The sequence below is a fragment of the Panthera tigris genome, chromosome B3, assembly GCF_018350195.1.
Source record: "Panthera tigris isolate Pti1 chromosome B3, P.tigris_Pti1_mat1.1, whole genome shotgun sequence".
Classification (NCBI taxonomy): domain Eukaryota; kingdom Metazoa; phylum Chordata; class Mammalia; order Carnivora; family Felidae; genus Panthera; species Panthera tigris.
In genome coordinates, this window is record NC_056665.1 from 101,870,952 (window position 1) to 101,895,024 (window position 24,073).

Below are 24,073 nucleotides of genomic sequence, written 5' to 3' on the forward strand. Positions count from 1 at the left end.
TTCATGATCACTAACCTAAAGTAGACCGTTAGTGTTGCCCACTATTCCAACTAACTATATTTCCCTAGGTCCTTCTTTTCTAATCATCTATCTCATATCTACTCTTCTTTCTTCAAACCTCCACAGCCTCCCCACTCTCAGCTAAAAACTTTGCTTCCTATTTTACTCAGAAAACTGAAGCAGTCTGTAGAAATTAGCCTCATATTCTCACTATCCCTCCTAGGTGCTCCTTCCCTCCACTTGTGAATTTGACCACGTTCCTACCTTTGGCCACTTTCTCTCCCTTGTGCACTATATTGTAACCCCTCTTACCTACTCAAGGCCATCACTCCTGCAATTCTCCCTCTTCCTACCGTAACATCAACTTATCCCTCCCTGGGATATGGATCATCTCCATTCATACATATACTGCATCTCTCACTTTAAAACAAAAACCTTCCCAGGGTGCCTGGGTGGCTCAGTCAGTCAAGCGGCCGACTTCAGCTCAGGTCATAATCTCGCTGTCTGTGGATTTGAGCCCCGTGCCAGGCTCTGTGCTGACAGCTCAGAGCCTGGAGCCTCCTTCCAATTCTGTGTCTCCTTCTCTCTCTGCCCCTCCCCTGCTTGCTCTCTCTCTCTTTCTCTCTCAAAAATAATAAACATTAAAACAAAAACCTTTCCTGACCTCACATCCCTATCCAACTACCCTTACTCTTTGAGTGCCATCCTCGCTAACTCTAATTCCTCCCTTTCCAGTTTTATGAATACACTGCAACAAGGTTTTCATTCTTACCACTCCATAACAAAAGCTAGATCACCCATATTACCAAATCTAATGATAAATTCTCAGTCCTCAACTTGACCCACCAGCAGCATTTGACATCGTTTATTATTTCCTCCTCCTTAAAATGCTTACTTCATTTGGCTTCTAGACATCATTCTTGTCTCTTGGTTTTCTACTTTTCTAGCCAGCCCGTCTTAAGTCTCCTTAGCTGGGTCTTCCTTCTTTAATTGGATCTCTAAATATTTTGGAGTGTCCAAGGGCTTAGCCCTTAAACTTTTTTTCTCAACTACATTTACTCCCTCTCTAGGTGATTTCACCCAAGTTCATAGCATTAAATATCTATTTATTAACTTCCACATCTAGATTTCCAGTCAAGACCTCAATCCTTAACTCCAGGAGACATCAGCAAAAGATACAGATTTCTATTTCTAGCTCACATTTCTTAGCTTTAGACCCATTTATCTAACTGTCTACACCTCTAGTTGAATATCTCAAAGAAATATTCCAAATGTTCAAATGTAAACTCATAATCTCCACTCTTCTTCTACCTCTGAAATAAGCTCCTCTCCAAACATTTCAGGTATCTGTGAATGGCGCTGTCATCTCCCCAAATGTAACACCTGGAGACATAGATGTGATCCCAGACATCTCCACCTCCTTCATCATTAATGTCTGATCTATCCTGTTGATTCTACCTTTTAAATATTTCCTGAATGCATCCTCCTTTTTCCATGTCATGTTTTCTCTAGTCCAAGCTTCCATCACACTCCACAAGACTAATGCAGGTACCTCCTCAGTCTTTCTGCATCCACTTCTACTTTTCCACTTCATCTTCCACATAACTTCTCAAAAACAAGAGTCTGGGGATGCCTGGGTGGCTCAGTCGGTTAAGTGTCCGACTTCAGCTCAGGTCAGGATCTCACAGTTCATGAGTTCATACCCCGCGTGGGGCTCTATGCTGACAGCTCAGAGCCTGGAGCCTGCCTAGGGTTCTGTGTCTCCCTCTTTCTGCCCCTCCCCTGCTTGCATTCTGTCTCTCTCTCTCTCTCTCTCTCAAAAATAAACAAACACTAAAAAAAAAAGTCTGATCATATCTCTCTGCTTCAAGTTTTTAATACCTTCCTATGGCTTTTAAAATGAAAACAAGATTCTTTAATAAAACCCAGAAGGTCTTGGATAGGATGCCCATTGCTTACCATCACAGATTTCATCTCTCATCAACCTCTGCATCACACTCTACATTTTGGCATCACTAGCTTTCTTTCTGTCCTTTGAGCATACCATGGTCCCTACCCCACTGGAATTTTTCAGGGTTCCCTCTGCCTGGAATGCCAACACCACCACCCCACTGCCACCCCCCATCTCTTTATACTCCCTAACACCTACTCAATCTTCAGATCTCATCTCAAGAAACACTTCTTCTGAGAAACCTTCCCCACCTCCCAAACTGTATCAACATTCCTTCATATATGCTTATCATTATACCTATCATTTAATATTGCTAAGTATAATTCTAAACGTACATTCACTGCTGTGATTAATCTGTGCAGAATGTCGGTCAATCTAAAAAGACTCTAAGGTCAATCAAGAGACTGTTGTTTGTAATACTGTATCTCTAACCTCCACCAGAGTTGACACGCAAATATTTTTTCAATAAATCAATCAATATAGGAGTGACAGTGGAAGTCACGAAACTGGATAGTACTGCAGAGTAATGAGATTTAGAAAGATAAAAAAGAGACCAGAATAACCCTGGGAAAAGATCATAATCAATTAAGCAAAGGAAGTAAGCTGGGGGGAAAAAAGTCAAAAGTTATTAACAGTAAAAAAGGAAATAGTATCACAAAAGCCAAGGAAAGACACAACACCAAAACGACAGAAAGGGCCACTGAATTTGAGAAAGAGGCAGCTAGCCATCTGACAAAATAATCACGTGGGATGCAGAGGACAAGTGAACAAAAGATAAATATGGGAGAAAGCTCACATCTTTCCAACTCCTCTGGAAGTAAGATTTTACACTCGTTAACTTTTTAGACATACTAAAACTACAAGGACGGCCCGAATCGAACAATAAACCTAAGGAAAATACATGTGCCATTTTAGACTTCAGTCTTTTTTCTGTCTGGTTGCGTCATTTTAGGCTGCTTATCTGACGCATAACAATAAATTTTGTAATATTTACACCTCAAACGTTCTTTTCGTTTCTCAAAGTACCTTACCTCCCCAAATCATCAAAACAGACATCTGTGTGTCCCTCGGTATGTCCAAATCTCATCGGCTTCTGGGTGGCAGGCATCTTTCCTTCTACCCACCTAAAAATGTTTTATCAAAACTAGTATTAGTTTAAAGGGGAGGAAAAGCCGGTGGCTGAAGAAGAAGCAGGGAAGTTCGTCTCCCGGTGGTCCCCTTTCCCCCACCCGAGTGGCACAAACAAGACAGAGCAGAGCGTCTGCCAGACAATTAGCCGGGAAGGGGACACGTTTCCCTTCGGTGCGCTGTAAGGACACTGGCAGCGCAAGGGGGTACTCACCGAGAGAACCGAGCTACGCCGGTGAGGAAAAGCGTGGAACAAACGCCCGCGCCGGGCCGCTTCCCGCGCTCTGGCGTGCTCGCTACCACTGCGCCTGCGCCGGCCCGCCCGACCGCCCACGCCCGGCGCAGAGCAAGAGCGAAGTCGCCGGGTGGTGGCGTCAGCTACGCGCCGCCTGCAAAGGAAAAAGCCGGTTGCTGGGGGAGTGAGGAAGAAAGGGAGGGTGCCGAACACGGAAGTGATGGCAGCGCCTTGGGAGCAGGTGGAGGCGGTGACCGCATCCTCTGAGACCAGAACCCAGCGCCGAGGGGTGTCAGCTTGCAGAAAGGCATCCGCCTTATAGGACCTACTGGAGGTGCAGGAGTGACTGGGCCTCCCTTCACCTTAGCGAGTACCCAGAGTGATGGCGATGGTGATGGCGGCAGTTACTCGGACAGCCCCAGTTAAGCTGCGCTCTGAGAGGTGAGTGGGGGAAGGGTGGTTGCTGCCTGGCCTTGTCGATTGGGGTCTGCTACCGCTTTCCAGGCTCTCCTAACATGCAACCATATCCGAGTTCCTGAACTTGTCCAGCCCCTCCGTGGGGCCCTGCTAAAGAATGAGGTATTTGAGCATCTTCTCCCCAGGAGAGCAAGACTCTTCCCAAACCTTTCATCTTGGCATCCTTCGCGCCCTCACCTTGTCGTTTCTATGGAGATAAAGAAGGGAAGACTTTAATCTTAGTTCTCAGTCTCTGGAGGTATGGCCCGTACGTTAATGCTTATTTAGGGGGCACTCTTTACATATCTATATCTATATATATAGATATAGATATAGATATAGATATAGATATAGATATATATCTATCTCCCAGAAGAAGAAAGTAACTTGGGTTTCCCCGTTTAGACCCGACCTGAAGTTCACTGGAGTACTTAGATCTAAAAGAAGAGCCAGAACTAAAATATATTGTTGAATACTTCGCTCCTTGCAGTCTGCGCGAAAGTCTTGGCCATTAAGTTTATGGTTTAGATTGTGTCCCATGTTGATGGACCAGTCTCTGTTGAATACCTTAACAGTTGCATATTTTTGTGGTACCCACCTTGTATTCTCCATCGGACACTAGTTTATGACATAAATGAGACTTTTTTTGTTGTAGAGATTTCCCCATTGTTTTTTAATCTAGTCCCATTGTGAAAAGTTGCACAGTTACACAAACCGTGCTATTGTTCTTAAGGTCTTGGCATTGTGTGAAGAGTTGTTTTGAGTACTAGCGCTCCCAGTAGGCTTCCTAGATACTTAAGTTTGGTATATGAATGAAGAGGAAGAATGATGAGCCGAAAATGAGCTTGGGATTTATGGGAAAATAGCCAACCTATTGTTGATTTCCCACAACAGCCAAAGATACCTGAGATGATTCTTTCTGAGTGACTTAATTTTATTTGGATATCATTCGTTAGTTTTAACATAGACCGATTTGTAATTTTTTTATCCAAGTGAATATAACTGGATAAACTATGGGATTAAAGATGAACTCTGATAATATTTGTCTCTATACTGAGTATATCATGATGAGATTTCAAGGTAGTAATATTCAGACCTCAGCCTAAGAAGAATCTATAAATTGGACCAACAGTTATAGGTATAAAATGACCTAACTATGATATCTATAACACCATGTAACTTTAAACTCTGAATGGTGTCTGTACTTCTCTCCCTTCACTCTGTCTTAGCAACCAGGCCCTGTGATTCATAGGTTAAAGAAAAATTTCCTTTACAAATTTCACATGTTTGACAAGAACTTGGGCCTTAGAGTTGAACAACTGTAGGTTTTAATTTTCACTCTGTCAGTTACTCATTGTATGACCTTGAATATACTTTTCTTTTTCTGAATGTCATATTCCTCATCTCTAAAATGGAGACATTACTTCCATTGATTGTTATAGTATATAGGAGATACTCATGGATGTATAAAACTGTTACTAATGTCTGGTGTTATTAACAGGGTGCTTGGGTGGGTACTTAATGTTTTTATTCAAATTGGAATTTATTTTTGTTTAAATCATTAAGCAAAAATTTTAAAATAGTTTTCAAACATTAAAAGATGTATTCTTACTTTTGCGAGTATAATATTTTCACAAGTCCCATTTCTCGTTCAAAAGCCTGCAAATTTTAATGTCAATGAGTTCATGGTCTTGTTGATGGAAACTGACATTCAAACAACATGTATTAGACAGTGTAGTAATGAAATGCATGTAACTTAAATGTTTGCAAAATTGTTTGGTTATTTAGGATAACATAGCTTTTTAAAAAAATCCATCGTAGCTGTCACTGATCTGGCTGTCAAAATTTTCCAAATGGATTTATTTATCATTCATAGTACGTGTCTCACAGGAGTGGGCAGCTGAATGAACTCACTGAAAATGATCCCGAGGTCGCAGTTTCAATGCAATGAAGATTAGCTTTGCTCTGTTGCGACCACTTTTAGGACCCTTAGGTTCACAAATACTGTTCTCAAGGGCAATAGGGTGAGAGAACACAAATATATATTATCATTCTGCTGATGGTGATGAGTGTCATCTATATCATATACTCGGAGAGACTCAGTTTATCTGAGAAGTATATCAGTATTACCTTATGGAAGGAGTTTAAAAAATGCCTTTTCAATAAAATATGTACTCGATGTAAAAATCACTAATTATGTGAAAGAAGGCTGGAAGAGAAGGTTAAAATAACTGAAGGGAACAGAATATTGAAAAAAATAACAATGAAGACAGTTTAGAAATCTGATTTGTGTATCTCTGAAGGTGTCCTGAAACTTACCAGCTATTTAATTTTTGGAGTAAATATTACTTGGCATATGTATAAACTTCCTAAGGTATAAAAGGCAATATAGTAAAAGTCCTATTTCCAGCTATCCAGTTCCTGTGGCTAAAGACAGCCATACTATTTGATTATGTTGTTAACATGGATAGTGGATCCTTACACAGCAAGACAAATATAATCACTCTTTTATTGATGAAGAAACCAAGATTTGGAAAGATTGTGGTTTGTCCAAAGTCATACTCCTACCAAATGTCGGAACTAGAAGTAGAGCACATGTCTTTTTTTTTTTTTTAGAGCACAGATCTTTTTCCTTCTGGTTCAAGGTAGTGTACTATACTGCCTCTCCAAATCATAACTTTTGCCATAAAACTTAGAATTTAATAAAACATATCAGGACAATAAAGCATTTTATTTAAATAAATCATCTTCAAAGAATCATCTTATAGTAGTTTGTTAACAACTAGCATAGGTAAAATGTCACCCAGGCTAAAATGTAAGCATATGTAATTATTGTAAAACAGTGGAAAGAATAATTTATAATTAGTTAAAAAAATACCTACCTACTATTTCTGTTGAAATCTATATATTTACTAAGTTAGCTTGCAAGAAACTACAATTTCTTTAATAATTAAAAGTTTCGTTATTTATACCCATAATATTTTTATAAAGAATTTATAAAGTTTTATAACTTTCTAAAAAGACACTGTTTGATATCAGGAATAACATAAAGTGTTTTATGATATTTCAGATGCTGAAGCCTCCTCCATCTCAGATTTTCGAGGTATATTTTTGTGTAGATTTTCTAGCCTTATAGATGGCCTTTGTTTCCTCTTGTTACTTTTTAAAAATTTTGCAACTTTCCAACCTCTCATTTTTAGAAATTAACTTCTACGTGAAAAGTTCTGAATAATAATAGAAGGTAGCAAATATGTATTTTCATTAAGCTCAATGCTATGCTATTTTCATATGCCTTAATCCTGGCAGTAAAAACAGGAGACAGCTTGCGTTATCCAGATTTTACAATGTGAAAACTGAAGCTAAATTAGATTTTAAAAATCAGGTGACATAACTAGTAAGTGACAAATTCTGAATTTTAGCCCATGTTTGATGATTTAGACCCTTATGCTATTTCATCTGCACCATGCTTCACTTTTTTTTTTTTAAGTTTAATTATTCATTTTGAGAGAACGAGAGAGAGAGAGAGAGAGAGAGTGACTGCAAGCGTGTGCACCAGCAGAGGATGGGCAGAGAGAGAGGGAAAGAGAGAGAATCCCAAGCAGGCTCCACACTTGTCAATGCAAAGCCCGATGTGGGGCTCAAACTCAAAAACGATGAAATCATGACTGGAGCCAAACTCACCAGTCAGACTCCTAATCAGCTGAGCCACCCAGGCACCCCACCATACTTCATTTTTAAATATAGTGTAGTGAAAAAGTGCAGATTATTAATTTTTTATAGATCTTTAAAACATTAAAATTTTCTTTTTAAATTTCTTTCATAGGAAAAAAGATTGCAAGGAAATAAGCCAAAATGTCTAAACTGATTGTCTTTAGGTAATTGAATTATAGTTTTTTCCTCCTTTTTAAACTTGTCTGAATGTTCCATATATTTTATACTGAGCATATATTGTTTTTATAATTTAAAAATTACAAATTGGAAAGAAAAAATACATCCGTTCAATCTAGTTTATTCCCTAAAGAGTTGCAATCCTCTATCTTAAAGGTTCTGGTTTCTGAGATTCTTTTAAGGTCCTTCCACTTTTAAAAGTCTAGGTACTGCCAGCTTAGTTTTCTGCTCTCTTTACTCACCTTCTTCAGTGACAGGTTCCCAGACATTTCTTTTTGGCTCAGGGAATGTACAATCATTTAAATATTAGACCAAGTTAATGTTTCCCCTAAAATGTACTCTAGAAGGATTTCTGTAAGCCAAGTATTGGAAACTAGGGCTTAACCAGGCTTCTTAACTGAAGGACCTCTCAGAACCTTTACGAAATATGCAACGTGATCTTTCAGAGGGGAAGCCATTCCTAAACTTGTTTGTCAAAGAAACCCCTATTTCTCTAGAAAGTGTATTAACATCTTTTAGAACTAGTGTCCACAAAAGTAGATTGGGGGACAGTGGCATAAGCAAACTATAATTGGGAAAGTAAATGGAGAGTAGAGAGAAGAGGAGAATGTAGTGGTACTAATCAATAATTCCTTTTGCTTGTTTTGTTTTGTTTTTTAATCGGATTAAGTCTCATGAGCCCTTCCTTGGTAGCGTGAATAAAAGAGACACTAAAAATATTTACTGAAAAATAAACCTGTATCGCTTTTGTAATGAGAAAAAAATGTATTTTAGTTCAGAGATTTTTTCATATGAACAAATTTATTTTTCACATTTTTTTCTTAACTTTTCAAGGAATTCATCTGTCATCTACTATCCAGTGTATTCCATTTGTGGGCCCTAAATGTGCCACAGAATCCTCCTTAAGTATCAGACTATGATCAAATGTTAAGGACTATGACCCACAGAATCTAATTCAAATATCACAGACTATGATCAGAATGCTTTCAGGGAGTTTTGGCCACATAATGGCAAGTAAACTTTGGAATCATGAATTTGGTAAGGAAATTCCCAGGTCTGAATTACTACCAGAGTAATAATTTATTTTAAATTCTTAATGTAGTATAATAAATAATTCTATTAGGATCAAATTTATTTTAATTTAGTATTCACATGAATTCTGGTCTTAGATATGTATCAGCATGATAGATAAAGTACTTGTTCAATGAATAATTAATATATACAATAATGCTCTGGTATCCAACATTATAGAGAATACAATTAGTTTTCCAGATTGATGAAGTTTAACCTTTTAATTACTGGCTTTTTAACAGTTTTCTGTAGAAATCTTGAATTAAAATCACCTATCTGACCTTATTCAGTAGAACTAACTAAATGTTATTTAAAGCTTTTGCTTGTAGAATGTTCATGTTGGATTTCATTTTCATTTCACCATCCTTGCAACTGGTGGTAGTATTTGGGATCAAATGGTTACTGAATCTGGGAACTTGCTTTCTTGAAAATGACTTTTATGTAAATTTGCTTTTTAGATATTTGCCTCTTGCTTATTAAGAAATCATTTTTTGGGGGGCGCCTGGGTGGCTCAGTTGGTTGAGAGACTGACTTCGACTCAGGTCATGATCTCATGGTTTGTGAGTTCGAGCCCCGCGTCGGTCTCTGTGCTGGCAGCTCAGAGCCTGGAGCCTGCTTCTGATTCTGTGTCTCCCTCTCTCTCTGCCCCTCCCTCACTCATGCTCTGTCTGTCTCTGTCTCAGAAATAAATAAACATTAAAAAAAAAAATTAAAAAAAAAAAGAAATGATTTTTTTGAAAGATGTCACTGTGTACTCCCCAGAGCAATGTAATTTAGCTGCCTTCATAAAAAATTAATTATTGAATCAAAAGCCAAAGCAACCTTCTCCCAAGTGATTTTTTTCACCCTCTTAAAAAAAACAAAACAAAACAAAAAACACCTTTGCAGTTACCAACAAAGATCTTTGATTTGTCAGCATGTTTTAAAATATCATCTTTGATTTCTATACTACATTAAAATGGTAGTAAAGCTACTTTCTTAGGAATTTGTGTCTCTTCTGCTTCGTTTATGCAAAGTCCATAAAATTCCAAGAATTAATGATAGGCTATTTGAAAGGATTTGTTCAGATTTAGAACCCTACAGTTTTTTTTTACATTCAGATTTTACCTGTATAGGCAAGACACCAAAGCACTTCTCCAAAATTCATCTTTAGTCTTGAAAAATATAACAATTAAAATAATTTTGTTCTCACTAAAAATTAATGTTATTTTTATTGGTAACAGTGTGATTTAATTTTTTTACTTTTAAGAATTTTAAGGTTTAATGAAACTTGTGGAAGAGATTAGAAAATTATTTTTCCATGCATCTTAAGTGTAAAGATATGGGAGTTTATATACATGATGCATTTTTATCATTTTTGTAAAAAAAATCATGTAATAGGGAAATTTGAATATCTTTTTTATAAAAAGATTTCTCCATAGCATGTTTTCTTTAAGCAGTTACTTTCATAGTAATTAAGATGTTACCTATACCATGAAATGACCACTTAGATATTTTGTTTTGCCTTTCTTTCTTCATGTATCTGCTAAATAGCTGCTGAGAGCAACTTATCCCAGTAAATAAAGATCATCAATTTTAGAACACCTGTCATTTTGTGAAAGAAAAATGCATAACTCATCTTCAATTTCAACAACTTAAGTACTTTGCTCTGAGGTAGCTAGCAAACCTAGTATGTTATAAAATTCCCATCATTGTGTCTATTTACAAAGTATTGTGAAGATTTACTTATTTAAGGTAATATAATCCATAAATCTTTTCCAGTAACATGGAAGCAGGTGCAATCCATAAAGGTGAACAAAGAATTGGAGAGGGCTGCCATCAGGTCCTCAACTTTTTGGAACTCCTATTCTTCTCCCAGGAACAGCACACCATCCAGCACGTAACCATCTGACAACAAGTGATGGGAACATTGCCAACCATGTATTCAATATTAATAAATTTTAATTTTTCTATTGTTTATACAAATATAAATAGAAGTTAAATTTTCTTACTACCTTGAAGATTACAACATTAAATGACATTCTAGCCCATATACATATATTGATATGGTACGTTTTACCAAATCAAATTTTTGCAATAATTTATAAAAGTGGGATGAACTTCTGAAGATGAACTCAATTTTCTAGCAAAAGAATAGCTATGTGAAATTTATATAAGGCTATAGTTCTGAGATACTTTTGAAAATAAGTCAAGATTTTCTGTGCAAAAACTCGAAGTACAGATAAATGTATGGAAAATTCATCTAGGGCAATGGTATTTCATTTTATTCTGTGGACACCTACAGCATTTACACACATAAGAACAGTTAACCTAAAATCCGGAGATACTTAACTTATAGGTACCTAGTATATACAAGTTGGTAAGCCTTGCTGAAGTAAACCTGTTAATGTTGGCAGGTAAACTTTATTAAGGCTGGAAACTAGTTCTCTGGGGGAAAATGTCAAATTATTCTCTAGCTTCGTGGTCTGTTGAGTTTCAGCTATATCTGGCATGTTGATCCCTTTTCACTTTGAAACATTTTGTTATCCTCCTGAAAATTATATTTGCTCATAAACTTTGTAGTTAGAATTGGGCTAGAGACAGAAGTATTCTTGTGATTTTTGTCATTATAAACTATTTCTATTAAACTGGCTTACGTGCCTTAATAAAACAATATATCTAATATCTTTCTTTAAAAAAAATTTATTGAGTGCTTAATACATTTAGGATCTGGCTGAGTACTTAACATACATTATTCCATTTAATCCCCAACAGCTCAATGAATTAGATGGCATTAATATCTCCATTTTTCAGATGAAAAAAACTGAGGTTTCAGGTGATATGGCTAGTATAAAATAAACTGGACTCAAACCATATTACTAATGCCCATTGTCATTGTGCTGTGGAACTGCATCCTTGTCATATACATGCATAGAGATATTGAAAATGTTAAAATGGTTACTGCTGGGTGGTAGGATTATGGATAATTTTGGGTTTTTCCTCATAACTTGAAGCTTAGTTTGAATTTGTCCCAGTGAGTATGAATTATTATTATTTCTATCAAAACGATATATGTGCCTAGGTTAAAATTTAAATTAAACTGGAAGTTTAGATAAGCTAAGAAATGCTGCAATTGAACCCATCCCAGAGGCATCTACTTTCAATCTCTGTTTTTCTGATATTTACCTTTATATTTCTAAATCATATGCTTATACTTCTCTTTCTTGGTTCATCAGTTAACAGACATCAGTTGAGTTTCTCTCATGATCGATGAGGATTTAACTCTCTTTTAGTTTCCTTCTTTTCATTTTGTTTTCTCAATTATATCAGAGTTTTGGTGAATATGTAAATATCATTCATGGCTGAGTCAGGTGTTTTACAATTCTGTTTTCTTTTTTTTTTAATTTTTTTAATGTTTATTTTTGAGAGAGAGGGAGAGAGACAGAGCACAAGCAGGGGAGGGGCAGGAGGAGAGAAAGGGAGACATGGAATCCAAAGCAGACTCCAGGCTCTGAGCTGTCAGCGCAGAACCTGATGCGGGGCTTGAACCCATGAACCACGAGATCATGACCTGAGCTGAAGTCAGATCCTCAGCTAACTAAGCCACCCAGGCACCCCTTTCTTCTTCTTCTTCTTCTTCTTCTTCTTCTTCTTCTTCTTCTTCTTCTTCTTCTTCTTCTTCTTCTTCTTTTAAATGTCTATTTATTTTGAGAGCGAGCACAAGCAGGGGAAAGTCAATTCTATTTTGTTTGTTTTTTTTCCTCAAGATCCTCCACCTTGGAGCCTATGGCCTTGTGTAATTTTATCGACTAGTTGCTCTGGATACCCTGTTGTCTAGAGACTTTCCTTCTTCATCACCCTAAGAATTCAGATTTCCTTTCTGCTAAGACATTTAACAATGTCTTATTTCCTGTGTTATATCTTTTGATGTGTTGTACAACTCTAATTTTAGAAGACTGTATCTTCCAGTATGAGGTAAAATTGTTGATGTTTTGCATGTCTGGAAATTTCTTTTTTTTTTTTTTATGCTTATTTGTTTTTGAGAGAGAGTGCGCAAGCCGGGAGGGGGGGAGTAGAAAGAGGGGGTCAGAGGATCCAAAAGCAGGCTCCATGCCAACAGCAACGAACCTGATGTGGGACTCGAACTCATCAACTGTGAGATCATGACCTGAGCCAAAGTTGAGCACTCACCCATCTGAGCCACCCAGGTGCCCCTCTTATCCTGATATTTGATTGATAATTTGACTGGTTGTCTCTTCAAAGTTGGAAACTAGCTTCTAGATTCCAAAACTAGCCTCTAGCTCCTAATATTGCTATTGAGAAACAGATGCCGTTTTATTTACATTCCTTTGTGACTTTTTTCCCACAAGAAGACTGTTCTTTATTTTTTTTAATTTTTTTTTTTTTTTGGCTTAGACTTATTTGTTTATTTAACTATGGTAAGAATGCTTAACGTGAGATCTACTCTCTTAACTATATTATGTCTTCATCTCTAGGGTTGTAAAATTTTAGAATAATGTAGCCCATTGTGTATTTTGCCCCATTGTGCTGGGTACTGAAAGCTCTTTCATTATGGAGGCTCATGTACTTTGGTTCTAGGAAATTTCCTAATGTGGTTTCTTGTATAGTTTCTCCCCCTTTATTTTGTTATTTGGTATGAAATGTATGTATTGTTCCTCTAGTTTTCTTACCTCTTCTAATTAACCATTTTTTCCTACTTCCTAGTATTTCCTCAATTTATCCTCCAATTTTCCTATTGAATATTTTATTTCTGTAATCATATTTTTAATTCCCAAAGCTTTCTCATTCTCTGATTGTCCCATACTTCTCTTGCTCATTCATAGATGTAATATCTTCTCTTAACTTGGAAGAAATCAGTTTTGTTTTCTGCTCTTTTTATAGGTATGGTTTTCTTTCAGTTCTTAGTGTTTTTTTAGTTTCTGTTAGAGACTTTCCTCAAAAGTCTGATGACCTATGACTATTCATTCATATTCCAGAGTGAATGAAGCACAACAATGCTGCCTGACAGCTGTGAGTAGGTGGGGCTTATGGACTAGCAAGCTTCTCTGTATGCTTGGGTGGCCTTCCAGCTTTTTATTGGAGGAGTCCCAGGTGTCAGCATCTAGAAGTCTTTTCTCCTTGTCCATTCCATTCTTTGGCAAAGTCTCTTTTAATTCCCTATTAGGAGATACGAGTGGATGCTGGAGTTCTGGAAGCCAGATTGGAGAAGGAGGCAGGAACTTTCATTCTGATTTTAATCCCAACTTCCCTTCTACCCCTGTGTCTGGTATCCAAAGCCCTGAGCCTCTCTGGTTCAGTTTCTCCAAATGATAAATATCCCATCTCCTCTAAGTGTAGGAGTAAGAACCAGAGCTGTACATCTGCTGGAAGTACGTACCTCTCCATTTTCCACCCTGTTCTCCACCCACATTTTCTATAGTACCTGGTGCCTCTGGGTCCTGGACTTCGCCCACTCTGTTGGCTTGCTTCTCATTCATGTCACTTCTGTGCCTACTGTTACCTACCTCTCTGTTGGTACCTCTTCTGTTGCTGAGTCAGATATTGGTCCTCCATTCATATTCTGTCCTCATATTTTGTGATTCAGGTGATAGATATCTGCCAGTCTCATTGAAGATAAAAGCTTTGTATTTTAATTTCTGATTTTTCCTTGTTTTGGGCTAACTTCTGAGAAAAGGATGAAGTGAAAAGATTTTCACTTGGCCATTTTATTTATTTATATTCTCTTATTGAGAGAATTCTTATTCTCTTGAGAGAATAAGAGATAACATGAGTGGGGGAGAGGAGCGGGTGGGGGGGAGAGAGAGAGGGAGGGAGGGAGAGGATCTTAAACAGGATCCACACTCAGTGCAGAGCCTGATGCAAGGTTCAATCCCATGACCCTAGGATGATGACCTGATTTGCAACCAAGAGCTGGATGGTCAACCAATTAAGTCACCCAGATGCCCCCACTTGGCCATTTCAAGCCAGACAATTACTTATTTTATAATCAGAAAAAAACAAAAAGCTACTTTCATTTTGAGAGGAAATGAAGTTATACTACTCACTAAGATATTTAGTAATAGAAAGCAGCAGGTATAGTAGCTAAAGAAGCATTAGAATCACTAAAGGATTTTATAGGAGACTTGGTTATTGAAGACAGAACTTGAGAGAAACTGAAACAGGCCCTGGTAAAGGTGGGAATGTCGTCAAGAACAGAGAGAGAGTTTATCTCTGATAATAGGAACAGTACAATGTAGGGGTAACAGGGAGGCAAGATGAAGGAGCTCATATCCAGTGTAGTTAAGTTGGTCACAGAGTTTAATAAACTGCTATATTGATTTTTTTAGTAAATCACCAGGCATTTCAAATCTTACATATTTTTCACAACTGAGTAAAAAAAAGTAGAAACTGGGGCACCTAGGTGGCTCAGTCAATTAAACATCTGACTTCAGCTTAGGTCATGATCTCACAGTTCGTGAGTTTGAGCGCCGCGTTGGGCTCTGGGCTGATAGCTCAGAGCCTGGAGACTGCCTCAGATTCTGTCTCTCTCTCTCTCTCTCTCTCTCTGCCCTTCCCCCACTCACACTCTGTCTTTCTCTCTCTCTCAAAAATAAAAATGAACATAAAAAGAAAAAAAGTAGAAACTCTGTTGTATTAATGAAAAATATCTGCTTGGGACTCCCTTATTACTTTTTTATCTTGAAAAATGTGTGCAGTCTCTTAGTAACAAGTGTCTCTTCTAATCCATGACTTCATATTCTTCAGCCTACTTTGTTTCTTCTCCTTGTTTATTTTTGCTCAATAGAATTTAGTCAATAAACAGCCAGAGCATACTGTTGAATATAATTTTGGCATCCTAAGTGATGATGTATCTTCCAAAATTATAATTAAAAATATTTTCCCTATAGATTTTAAATGACTATATACTAGTGAGCCCACTAAATAAAAATAATAAGTATAATCACCAGGTGCCATTCAGTGTTTAGCAATGGAGTACTTTATTTGGCAAGTCTGACTCATTAGTTCACAGTTTTAGGTGCTTGCTTAAGTATTTACTACAGATGTTTGTTTCAAATCATATTGCTTTGAAAATACATTCAAGTGGCTATAAACATTTACTTGACTGTCAGGATTGTAATGTTCCTCTGACATAATCAGAAACTTAATCATAATTAGTGTGCTGAGTGAGACTGATTTTCTCAGTCTCCTAATTCAACTTTGATCTGTAAAATATTTGAGATTATAGAATCCTTACCCCCAATTCTGGGTTTAAATCTTATTCCACCTAAGAAGAGTTAATTTAATCCCATCTATGACCAATCATTACTATTTGTCTTAATAAAATTCAGTATTTCACATTGTAAATTCTACTATATCTGCCAATTTCACGGGCAAGTCATTGCCCTATAGAAATTTATACCTGTTTCTCAGAATTACCAAGAAAAATACAAGGGGGTGTGTGTGTATGTAAAATAACAAATTTTTATTCTATTCCATATTTTCTAAGAATTGCCTAGACTAATAGTGAAATTGAGCAATTACTGAAATGAGTTGACAGAATTGCATTGCGAATGCTTGCATGGCATTCATACTGTTCAGTGGTGATTATTTAATAAATTTTTAAGAGCTTTTATAACTTAAAAGTTCATATTTTCAATCAATAGGAAATAAAACAAGGAGAGGGAAGTAAAGGAACTATAGGGTAGTGGTTCTCAAACACCAAGTCATAGATTTCTCACTGTCTCTTACAAACAATTCACTGACTGGTTTGCTGTGAAATAAAAATAAGGGGAGGAAATATTGGCATAAGCTGTATCTCAAGACTAGAAATTATTCACATTTTGAGCATACAGTTTGGCTAAGAGAGGAAGCTTCAGTTTTTCTAATCTATATTGAGAATTTGGTGTGGGAAAAGAACTCAGGTTCTTGATTCCCTGGCCCTATGAAATTATTAGTATATAGTAAAGCAGATTATTTAAATGAGAACAAAATATCTTGGAACTGCCTTCCAATATATCCAGTACCCTTATCTTGTACCTGTACTAATTTTGGTTTTTCATCTTTTGTCTGTTGGGGGTTAATATATAAACTGTATACAAAATGAATGACAAATGGCTAATGATTTTTTTTTCTTTAGATACATCCAGAGAGTGCCCAGAAGAAACTCCCTCCTGGAAAAACTAAAAAAGCAGTATTTATAACACTGGAATTCGTGGATAATTTATCAAAATGGCAGAAAGTAGTGAAAATAGTAGCAAAAATGTAGATGTAAGGCCCAAAACTAGTCGAAGTAGAAGTGCTGACAGAAAGGACGGGTATGTGTGGAGTGGAAAGAAATTATCTTGGTCAAAAAAGAGTGAAAGTTGTTCAGATGCTGAAACAGTGAATGCTATAGAGAAAACTGAAGTTCCTTTAAGGAGCCAAGAAAGGAAGCACAGCTGTTCATCCATCGAGTTGGATTTAGATCATTCCTGTGGGCATAGATTTTTAGGCCGATCTCTTAAACAGAAACTGCAAGATGCCGTGGGGCAGTGTTTCCCAATAAAGAATTGTAGTGGTCGGCACTCTTCGGGGCTTCCATCTAAAAGGAAAATTCATATCAGTGAACTCATGTTAGATAAGTGTCCTTTTCCACCTCGATCAGATTTAGCCTTTAGGTGGCATTTTATTAAACGACACACTGCTCCTATAAATCCCAAATCCAGTGAGTGGGTGAGCACAGACTTGGCTCAGAGTGAATTGAGGGATGGTCAACTAAAACAAAGAAGAAATGTGGAAGAAGAGGTGAACTGCTTCTCACATACTGATGTTCAGCCCTGTGTCATAACCACCAACAATGCTTCATGTAGAGGTGGTCCTGTGACTGGCTCTGTGATGAACCTAGTTTCAAATAACAGTATAGAAGATAGTGATATGGATTCAGATGATGAAATTATTACACTTTGCACAAGTTCCAGAAAAAGAAACAAACCCAAATGGGAAATGGATGAAGAAATCCTGCAGCTGGAAACACCTCCTAAGTACCATACCCAGATTGATTACGTCCACTGTCTTGTACCAGACCTCCTTCAGATCAATAACAATCCATGTTACTGGGGAGTTATGGATAAATATGCAGCTGAAGCTCTACTAGAGGGAAAACCAGAGGGTACCTTTTTACTTCGAGACTCAGCACAGGAAGACTATTTATTCTCTGTTAGTTTTAGACGCTATAGTCGTTCTCTTCATGCTAGAATTGAACAGTGGAATCACAATTTTAGTTTTGATGCACATGATCCTTGTGTCTTCCATTCTCCTGACATTACTGGGCTCCTAGAACATTATAAGGACCCAAGTGCCTGTATGTTCTTTGAACCACTTTTATCCACTCCTTTAATTCGGACTTTCCCTTTTTCCTTGCAACATATATGCAGAACAGTTATTTGTAACTGTACAACTTATGATGGCATTGATGCCCTTCCAATTCCTTCTTCTATGAAATTATATCTGAAGGAATATCACTATAAATCAAAAGTTAGAGTACTCAGGATTGATGCACCAGAACAACAGTGCTAGGAAAAGTGTAGGTATATGAGAATGATTATATACATATTTTCATTTAATATTTTATTTTTCTTATACCACTTTGAATTTTTCTACAAAGGGCAGTCGAAATCCAAAATAAATCTCTGCCCTAAATTTTACTTCCAGATCAGTTTATTTTTCTTATGATAACAATAATTGTTTAAAGTTACACAGTAGGGGTTAATGAATATTTTTGACCACGTGTTTGGTTTTTGTTTTTACCAAATAGATTGTAAGATTTTTTTTCTTAATTGTAATTTGCTTATGATCCAGGGATATTTGGAATTTGGTAGGCAATGCAAATACAGTTAAGTAATCGGTATTTTGTATTTTTCTTTAAAAATAATCTTATGTTCTTTCCGAATGTAAATTCCTTGTTAACCTATGCCATTGGCATTCCTATACATAAAATATAGTTTCCCTGTCCTCCTTTCAGAGTTGTTTTAAAATTCTTCAGTAAAGCTGAGTGTTATAATTCACAATCTATACCAATGTAATTGAGTTTTGTAATTTAATGATAGGAATGCTGAAGGTAACAAAATGGTTTAAAATTAAACTTGAAGTGTTTCACTTTAAATATTAACTATTACTAAATTTGATCGATTGGGAAGAATCAAATGAGAACATGACTTTTTGGAGGTGAATTTATTTTCTACACTGTGGCGTGGTCATTTGTTATTTTTGAATAGGTCTTTCACTCAACTTAGATGAGTTGCTCTTTTCAGAACATGAGTATTGTTCCTTTCTCACTGGAAGCTTAAAAAGTAATGATAACACTATCAGTAACTAGTAGTTACTAACATATTTAAGCAACTATGGGGTTTTTCTGTATTTACTTATGAACTGTTGCTTCTAATTAGCCTTTTTATAGAAGCTCTGAGCCTGTTACTTTGGGGAAATGCCACAATATTATAAACAGCTACAAATTGCCATTGATAACCAAGGAGGACCTAAGTAGTCTTCATTATTTTAAATTGAGCTTGACTAAAGATTTAAGAAGTAAACGTGGAGCTCAGTTTTTAAGAAGCTTGATACTGGTTTTGATTTTCAGGTTTCAAATACTCCTGTTTTCAGAATTAACATGTCTTTACTGTGGCTTCAACAAAGGGAAAACATTTTGAGAGCTACATGGCTTATGCCATACTGAACAGTACTGGGCACCGGGACTAATATTTTAAATTTACTGTCTCGATAGGGAAGTATATTTAGAAACATCATTATCCCAGTATAATAAAGGTAAATGGAGTGATAGCCTATCTAACTCCTCTTTTTTTTAATAGTCAGTGCATAATTTCCTAGATAGTAGTTTCTTCTGGTGAGCTGTCTAGCCCTTTGTACAAAGTGGCATTTTTAATATCATAGTAATTGATTTCTCAATGCTAATTTAGGTCCAGTAGTAAGCTACTTCTACCTGGATTGAAAGAAATTTGACTCAACTTTCCAACTCAGAACAGGTGTTTCATAGGTATCATCGCTTTTATGTTGAAGTAGCATTTTGCTTTCCTGCAGTTCTGTTAACATAAAGATGGCATTTTTCAGTAATAGCTTTAAAATAAATTTTTAGCCATTACCACAAAATTGAACCAGGAAAATCGCTGTTACCATTATCTTCTATCATTTTTTTTTTTCTCAGTGATCTCAAAATTGTCTTGGTTACAGTGAGGGGTAACTACTAATTATGGCACCTGTCTATGGAGTAATGAGGCTCAGGATATCATTAACACCGATACTAGGATAAATATCTCTTCTAAAGATGATATTTCCCTTTTACAAAAGTAGAGAAGTCTCATACTACCTCATCTTTATTGTGACGCTTTTGTAGATCACTGAGAAGCTTGTCTTGTTTACCAACAGAACACTTCCTAAATATCCATTTTTGGTGAAAGAACATTAATAGTATACTAAGAATCTACCCGTGATTATAGTTTTTTATCAGAATTTGATAATGAGACTTTCTGTTTCTGTGAAACAATTATTGTTTTAAATATTTTTCTTTTAAAAATAACTTTTTATCGGTACAGAAAAACCTAAGGGATGACTAGCTAACAAGTATTCTGTTAAAGAGTAATTTTATAAAGAAAAATGAAATATAATTATGTTGTCTTTTATAATGGTAAAAATTAATGTTTATATGAAAATCAAGATCTAAGTAGCTTTTCATATATTCAAACTGGTTGCTTGTGATATATTTTCTCTGGCTTTCTTATTTTTCCAACTTCAAGGTATTAATAGCTGTTAACATTTTCAAAATACTGCCATGTATATAGCCTTGAAGTAGATCTAATAAATGAGAGCAGGGAAGAGACTTATTTACTCTGAAATGGTTTGTATTTTTCCTTTGGTGTTTGCTACAGTGAAAAGAAATCTGGAAAGTAGAAATATAAAGACTGGAGAAGGGAATTGTTTACCATGAAGGAAAAAGAAGAGTAATAATAAATTAATTTTTAAAGCATTAAAGAATTGAAATTTAGAAAGGTTAATTTCTTTCTCAGTGACTTTGTGAGGACACATTTGGAAGAGCATCCAGTATTCACAAAGTAAATTTTAAAATGTGAAATATGTAATTATTGGAATATATAACTAAAATGATTAAGTTTTGAGAGGAACACGAGGAAAAATACAAATATATCTAAATATAAATTTTGTAACTAAGTTTGTTGGCATTTGAAAAGTGTAAATTCCAGAGTTGAGAAAGCATTCAGCATGGTGGAAATGTGTAGAGTTATTGGTGAGAAAGGATGGAGCTAAAAGAAACGATAAAATATTAAAATTAAGAATTTAGGCATCACCTCAGGGAAGAGCCTTGACAGTGAAAGGGAACTACTTAATCGCTAATAGCTGGTCTGGACCAGACACTTAACTGCCCTTTGGGAATCATCCTGCACTAATCAGGAAATAAACTTGACTTTTCTATTTCTCAAGCTTTTCAGGACACCACCGTCACCGCCACCACTGCCACCACCGTGCATCTTCTTTTTTTAAGCTACACAGCATCTTGATTCATACTATAATTCCTGAAATATGCTGAATGGATATGTTTTTAGGTTCCTTGAGCATTTTTGTATAAAGAATCATATGTGATCTTTCTATAGCCATGCCATTCACTTAAATAATTCATACAGGGAATGGCTTAATTTAGAGGAAGACCTAATAGGAAGAAGATTAAAGGAAGCTTTTAGTCAGCCTGTGGCTAGATTTATTGATTTGGTGAACCGAACTGTTTTCTTTCCTGAAATTCAGCTAATGGTCAAAGAATGGCTTTCAGTTAAAGTTTTGACTTATTATAAATAATATAAAGAATGTCTTAGCAATTAGAAATCCTTTAAAAAGTAGAGCAAATGTGGCAAATAGGACTCATACAAATTCCATTTCTTTTGATAAGAAAAACACAAACCATTATCATTTATTCATGAGCCAAAGCCATTAAGAAGACAAATCAAGTTATCAGCTTCCTGTCTCTCTGAAGTTTGGATCATTTTATAGACCCACATAATAGGTTTCTTCCTATGAAACAAAAACCTTAAAACCTAACTCTTATAAATATACACTTAGCTTTCATTTATAATCTTTTTTGTCACTTTTAGATATGATTATAGCTAAAATCTGTGTAATCAATAGGTTATACATTGATTTTAGTAGACAGACTTCACAGGAAAACAGACATAATTATTTCTTGAGACAACACAGGGAGAACAATGTTTAAATGTAAACCTGTGTGTTAAGTAATTTAATACCCAAATGAATAAAAGATTTTAAGTCATGCAGATTATTGTTTCTAATTTGGAAAAAATTCTTTACAATTTTGGTTTTAACCATAATCAGTTTTACGTTTATTATTTCTAAAAAAATGAATGCAAAGCACAAAGGTTTTTTTTTTTTTTTTCCTTTTTTTAATGGCATACTAGAAGTGAGCAGTGCTACAAGAGTCTGTACTAATACGTTAATATGTTGGACTCATAATGGAGGTAACTTTTGAAATGGATTGGCTTCTAGGTAGAAATATAGACTAATGGATATAACCCAATGGGAAGGGACTTGGGGCACATGAATCCTATTTCAAATAAAACCAGAATCTATTTTTTGTTTACTTTTTATTTTCAAATAGATTACTCAATCCTAAATTTTTACCTTCATCTAGCATACAAAATGTAGGTAAATAATACTTGTCACTTGACTTGCTGAAGGTTAGTTCTTCATTTAAGAGGTGACTCTTGGAGCATACTTGAAAATTTCTGTAATTTTTTGAAAGTAATGTAATGATAGATTTTCAAAGTATCCCTTAGTGGACTCTGCAAATTCACATTCACTTCTAGTCTGTAATAGGCTTTCTTGGCTTGGTTTGACAATAGAGATAACAGTACAATATGGATTTATGGTTTAGACTCTGGAATTGGATGAACAGTTCCAATTTCCTCCTGCCCTTAATAAGGTTTATGTAAAATTGATGTTGTCTAAGTTATTTTAAAAGTTGATTACATCTGCAGGAAGTAAAGATAATCACTTTTGTTGTGGTTGTAATCAAATCTAAGCTTTCAGACTTAAAACTTGAGAGGAGGTTTACTTAAATTATGTTGACTTTGCTAGGATTGAATAAATTCTGTGTAAACCAAGTATGAACTTGATATATACTTGAATATACAGAGTTTAAGTAGTAACTTCGCAAAGCTGTTAGTACTCTTGTCAATCAGGCTTGTGTGATCTTCCCCGTACCCAAAAAGAAGTAGACTGTTTACATTTTTATTTCTAATCCTGGAGTTGAATGTTTCTTCGGTGTGAGTTCAAATAAATTGACCTGAATAAATTTTCACTTCTTAATTAAACTTCATATATAAAATACAAAGGCTTTGTGTCTTGTTTTTAAAACATTGTATATCCTGACTTTGCACATTCAACTTAAAATCTGAAAAAAATTTAAAAATCTATATTACACATTTTCTAATTTATAATACACTTTCCATCTTCTGTGTGTCAGTTTGGGTCTTCCAGAAGCAGATGCCAAGATGTCATTAAATGTGCAAGATTTATTGGGGAAAACACCTATGAAGAAAGAAAGTGTGGAAGTCTTCATACCACTTTGCAAGTCTGACATACATGAAAGAAATTCGAAGGTTGGGTAGGGTGGGCTTCAGACTGCAGGACAGTTGTGAAAAAGCTAAATGGGGATTTAGTTTCTCAGCAAAGGTTGCCTGTGGGAGCCCACATGGGACAGGAACGGTCTAACTCTAGAACTCTCACTATGCTGTTATTGGCTGGGAGCATGGGAAAACGAAGCTGTCACTCTGATATGTGACCTGGACCAAGGTGAGATGAGGCACTTGACTTGGGCACAAAAATTTTCTGACCAAAAATCTCAGTAATGAAAAGCGGTATTTCAATGCAACATTTTTAAATCAGTTTTTCAAAAAATTCTAATGAAAAAAAGTTAAAATTTTAAAGTAGTTTTACTGACTTTCTACTGACTCAGACTTCCTTATAGCTCCATAAGGCACTTAATTTACTGACTCCTGAGGGCAGGGCAAGTGGTTCACGCTAATACCATTTTACATAGACCATTTTCCCTGTTTAAAAATAAGTCTTCCCTAGGCTTCGGTATTTGCATTTTCTCTATTACTCGTTTTTCAGTATGAGAAGTGTGTGTACTGGTGGAGCAAAGTCAGAAAACCTTAGTTTAGGTAGTTTCTAGTAAAGTGCCCCTCCCCAGTGACCCACTATGGGGTTACACAAAGCAAAATGTTGTAAAGATATTGCACACTTCCAATATGCTTTGATATATGTATTATATATACATATTATATATACTG

General features: G+C 35.9%; 2 protein-coding genes across 7 annotated transcripts in view; one reads left to right on the top strand and one right to left on the bottom strand.

Moving 5' to 3' along the window:
* WDHD1 (WD repeat and HMG-box DNA binding protein 1) overlaps window positions 1–3,370 on the bottom strand; it is a 66,131-nt gene extending 62,761 nt beyond the window's left edge. For both annotated transcript variants that reach the window (XM_007083326.3, XM_042989742.1), the window contains exons 1-2: window positions 3,294–3,370; window positions 2,983–3,075 (exon numbers count right to left, since the gene is read on the bottom strand). In XM_007083326.3, coding sequence (XP_007083388.2) covers window positions 2,983–3,059 — 77 coding nt within the window. In that variant the 5' untranslated portion in view covers window positions 3,060–3,075; window positions 3,294–3,370. The remainder of the gene's footprint in view (window positions 1–2,982; window positions 3,076–3,293) is intronic.
* An 89-nt stretch (window positions 3,371–3,459) lies between these two features.
* SOCS4 (suppressor of cytokine signaling 4) lies at window positions 3,460–20,105 on the top strand. 5 transcript variants are annotated; one of them, XM_042989745.1, is made up of 5 exons: window positions 3,460–3,755; window positions 6,841–6,873; window positions 7,594–7,645; window positions 10,491–10,649; window positions 16,846–20,105. In XM_042989745.1, the coding sequence occupies exon 5, from the start codon at window positions 16,938–16,940 to the stop codon at window positions 18,261–18,263; it is 1,326 nt and encodes a 441-aa protein (XP_042845679.1). In that variant the 5' UTR covers window positions 3,460–3,755; window positions 6,841–6,873; window positions 7,594–7,645; window positions 10,491–10,649; window positions 16,846–16,937; the 3' UTR covers window positions 18,264–20,105. The 5 variants fall into 5 exon arrangements, with proteins under 5 accessions (XP_042845679.1, XP_042845677.1, XP_042845680.1 ...); XM_042989743.1 differs by lacking the exon at window positions 10,491–10,649; XM_042989746.1 differs by lacking the exon at window positions 7,594–7,645.
* The last annotated feature ends 3,968 nt before the right edge of the window (window positions 20,106–24,073 follow it).

Bases quoted from the DNA above. Each gene is read 5' to 3' on its own strand.
- SOCS4 (XM_042989745.1), top strand. From the start codon at position 16,938: ATGGCAGAAAGTAGTGAAAATAGTAGCAAAAATGTAGATGTAAGGCCC.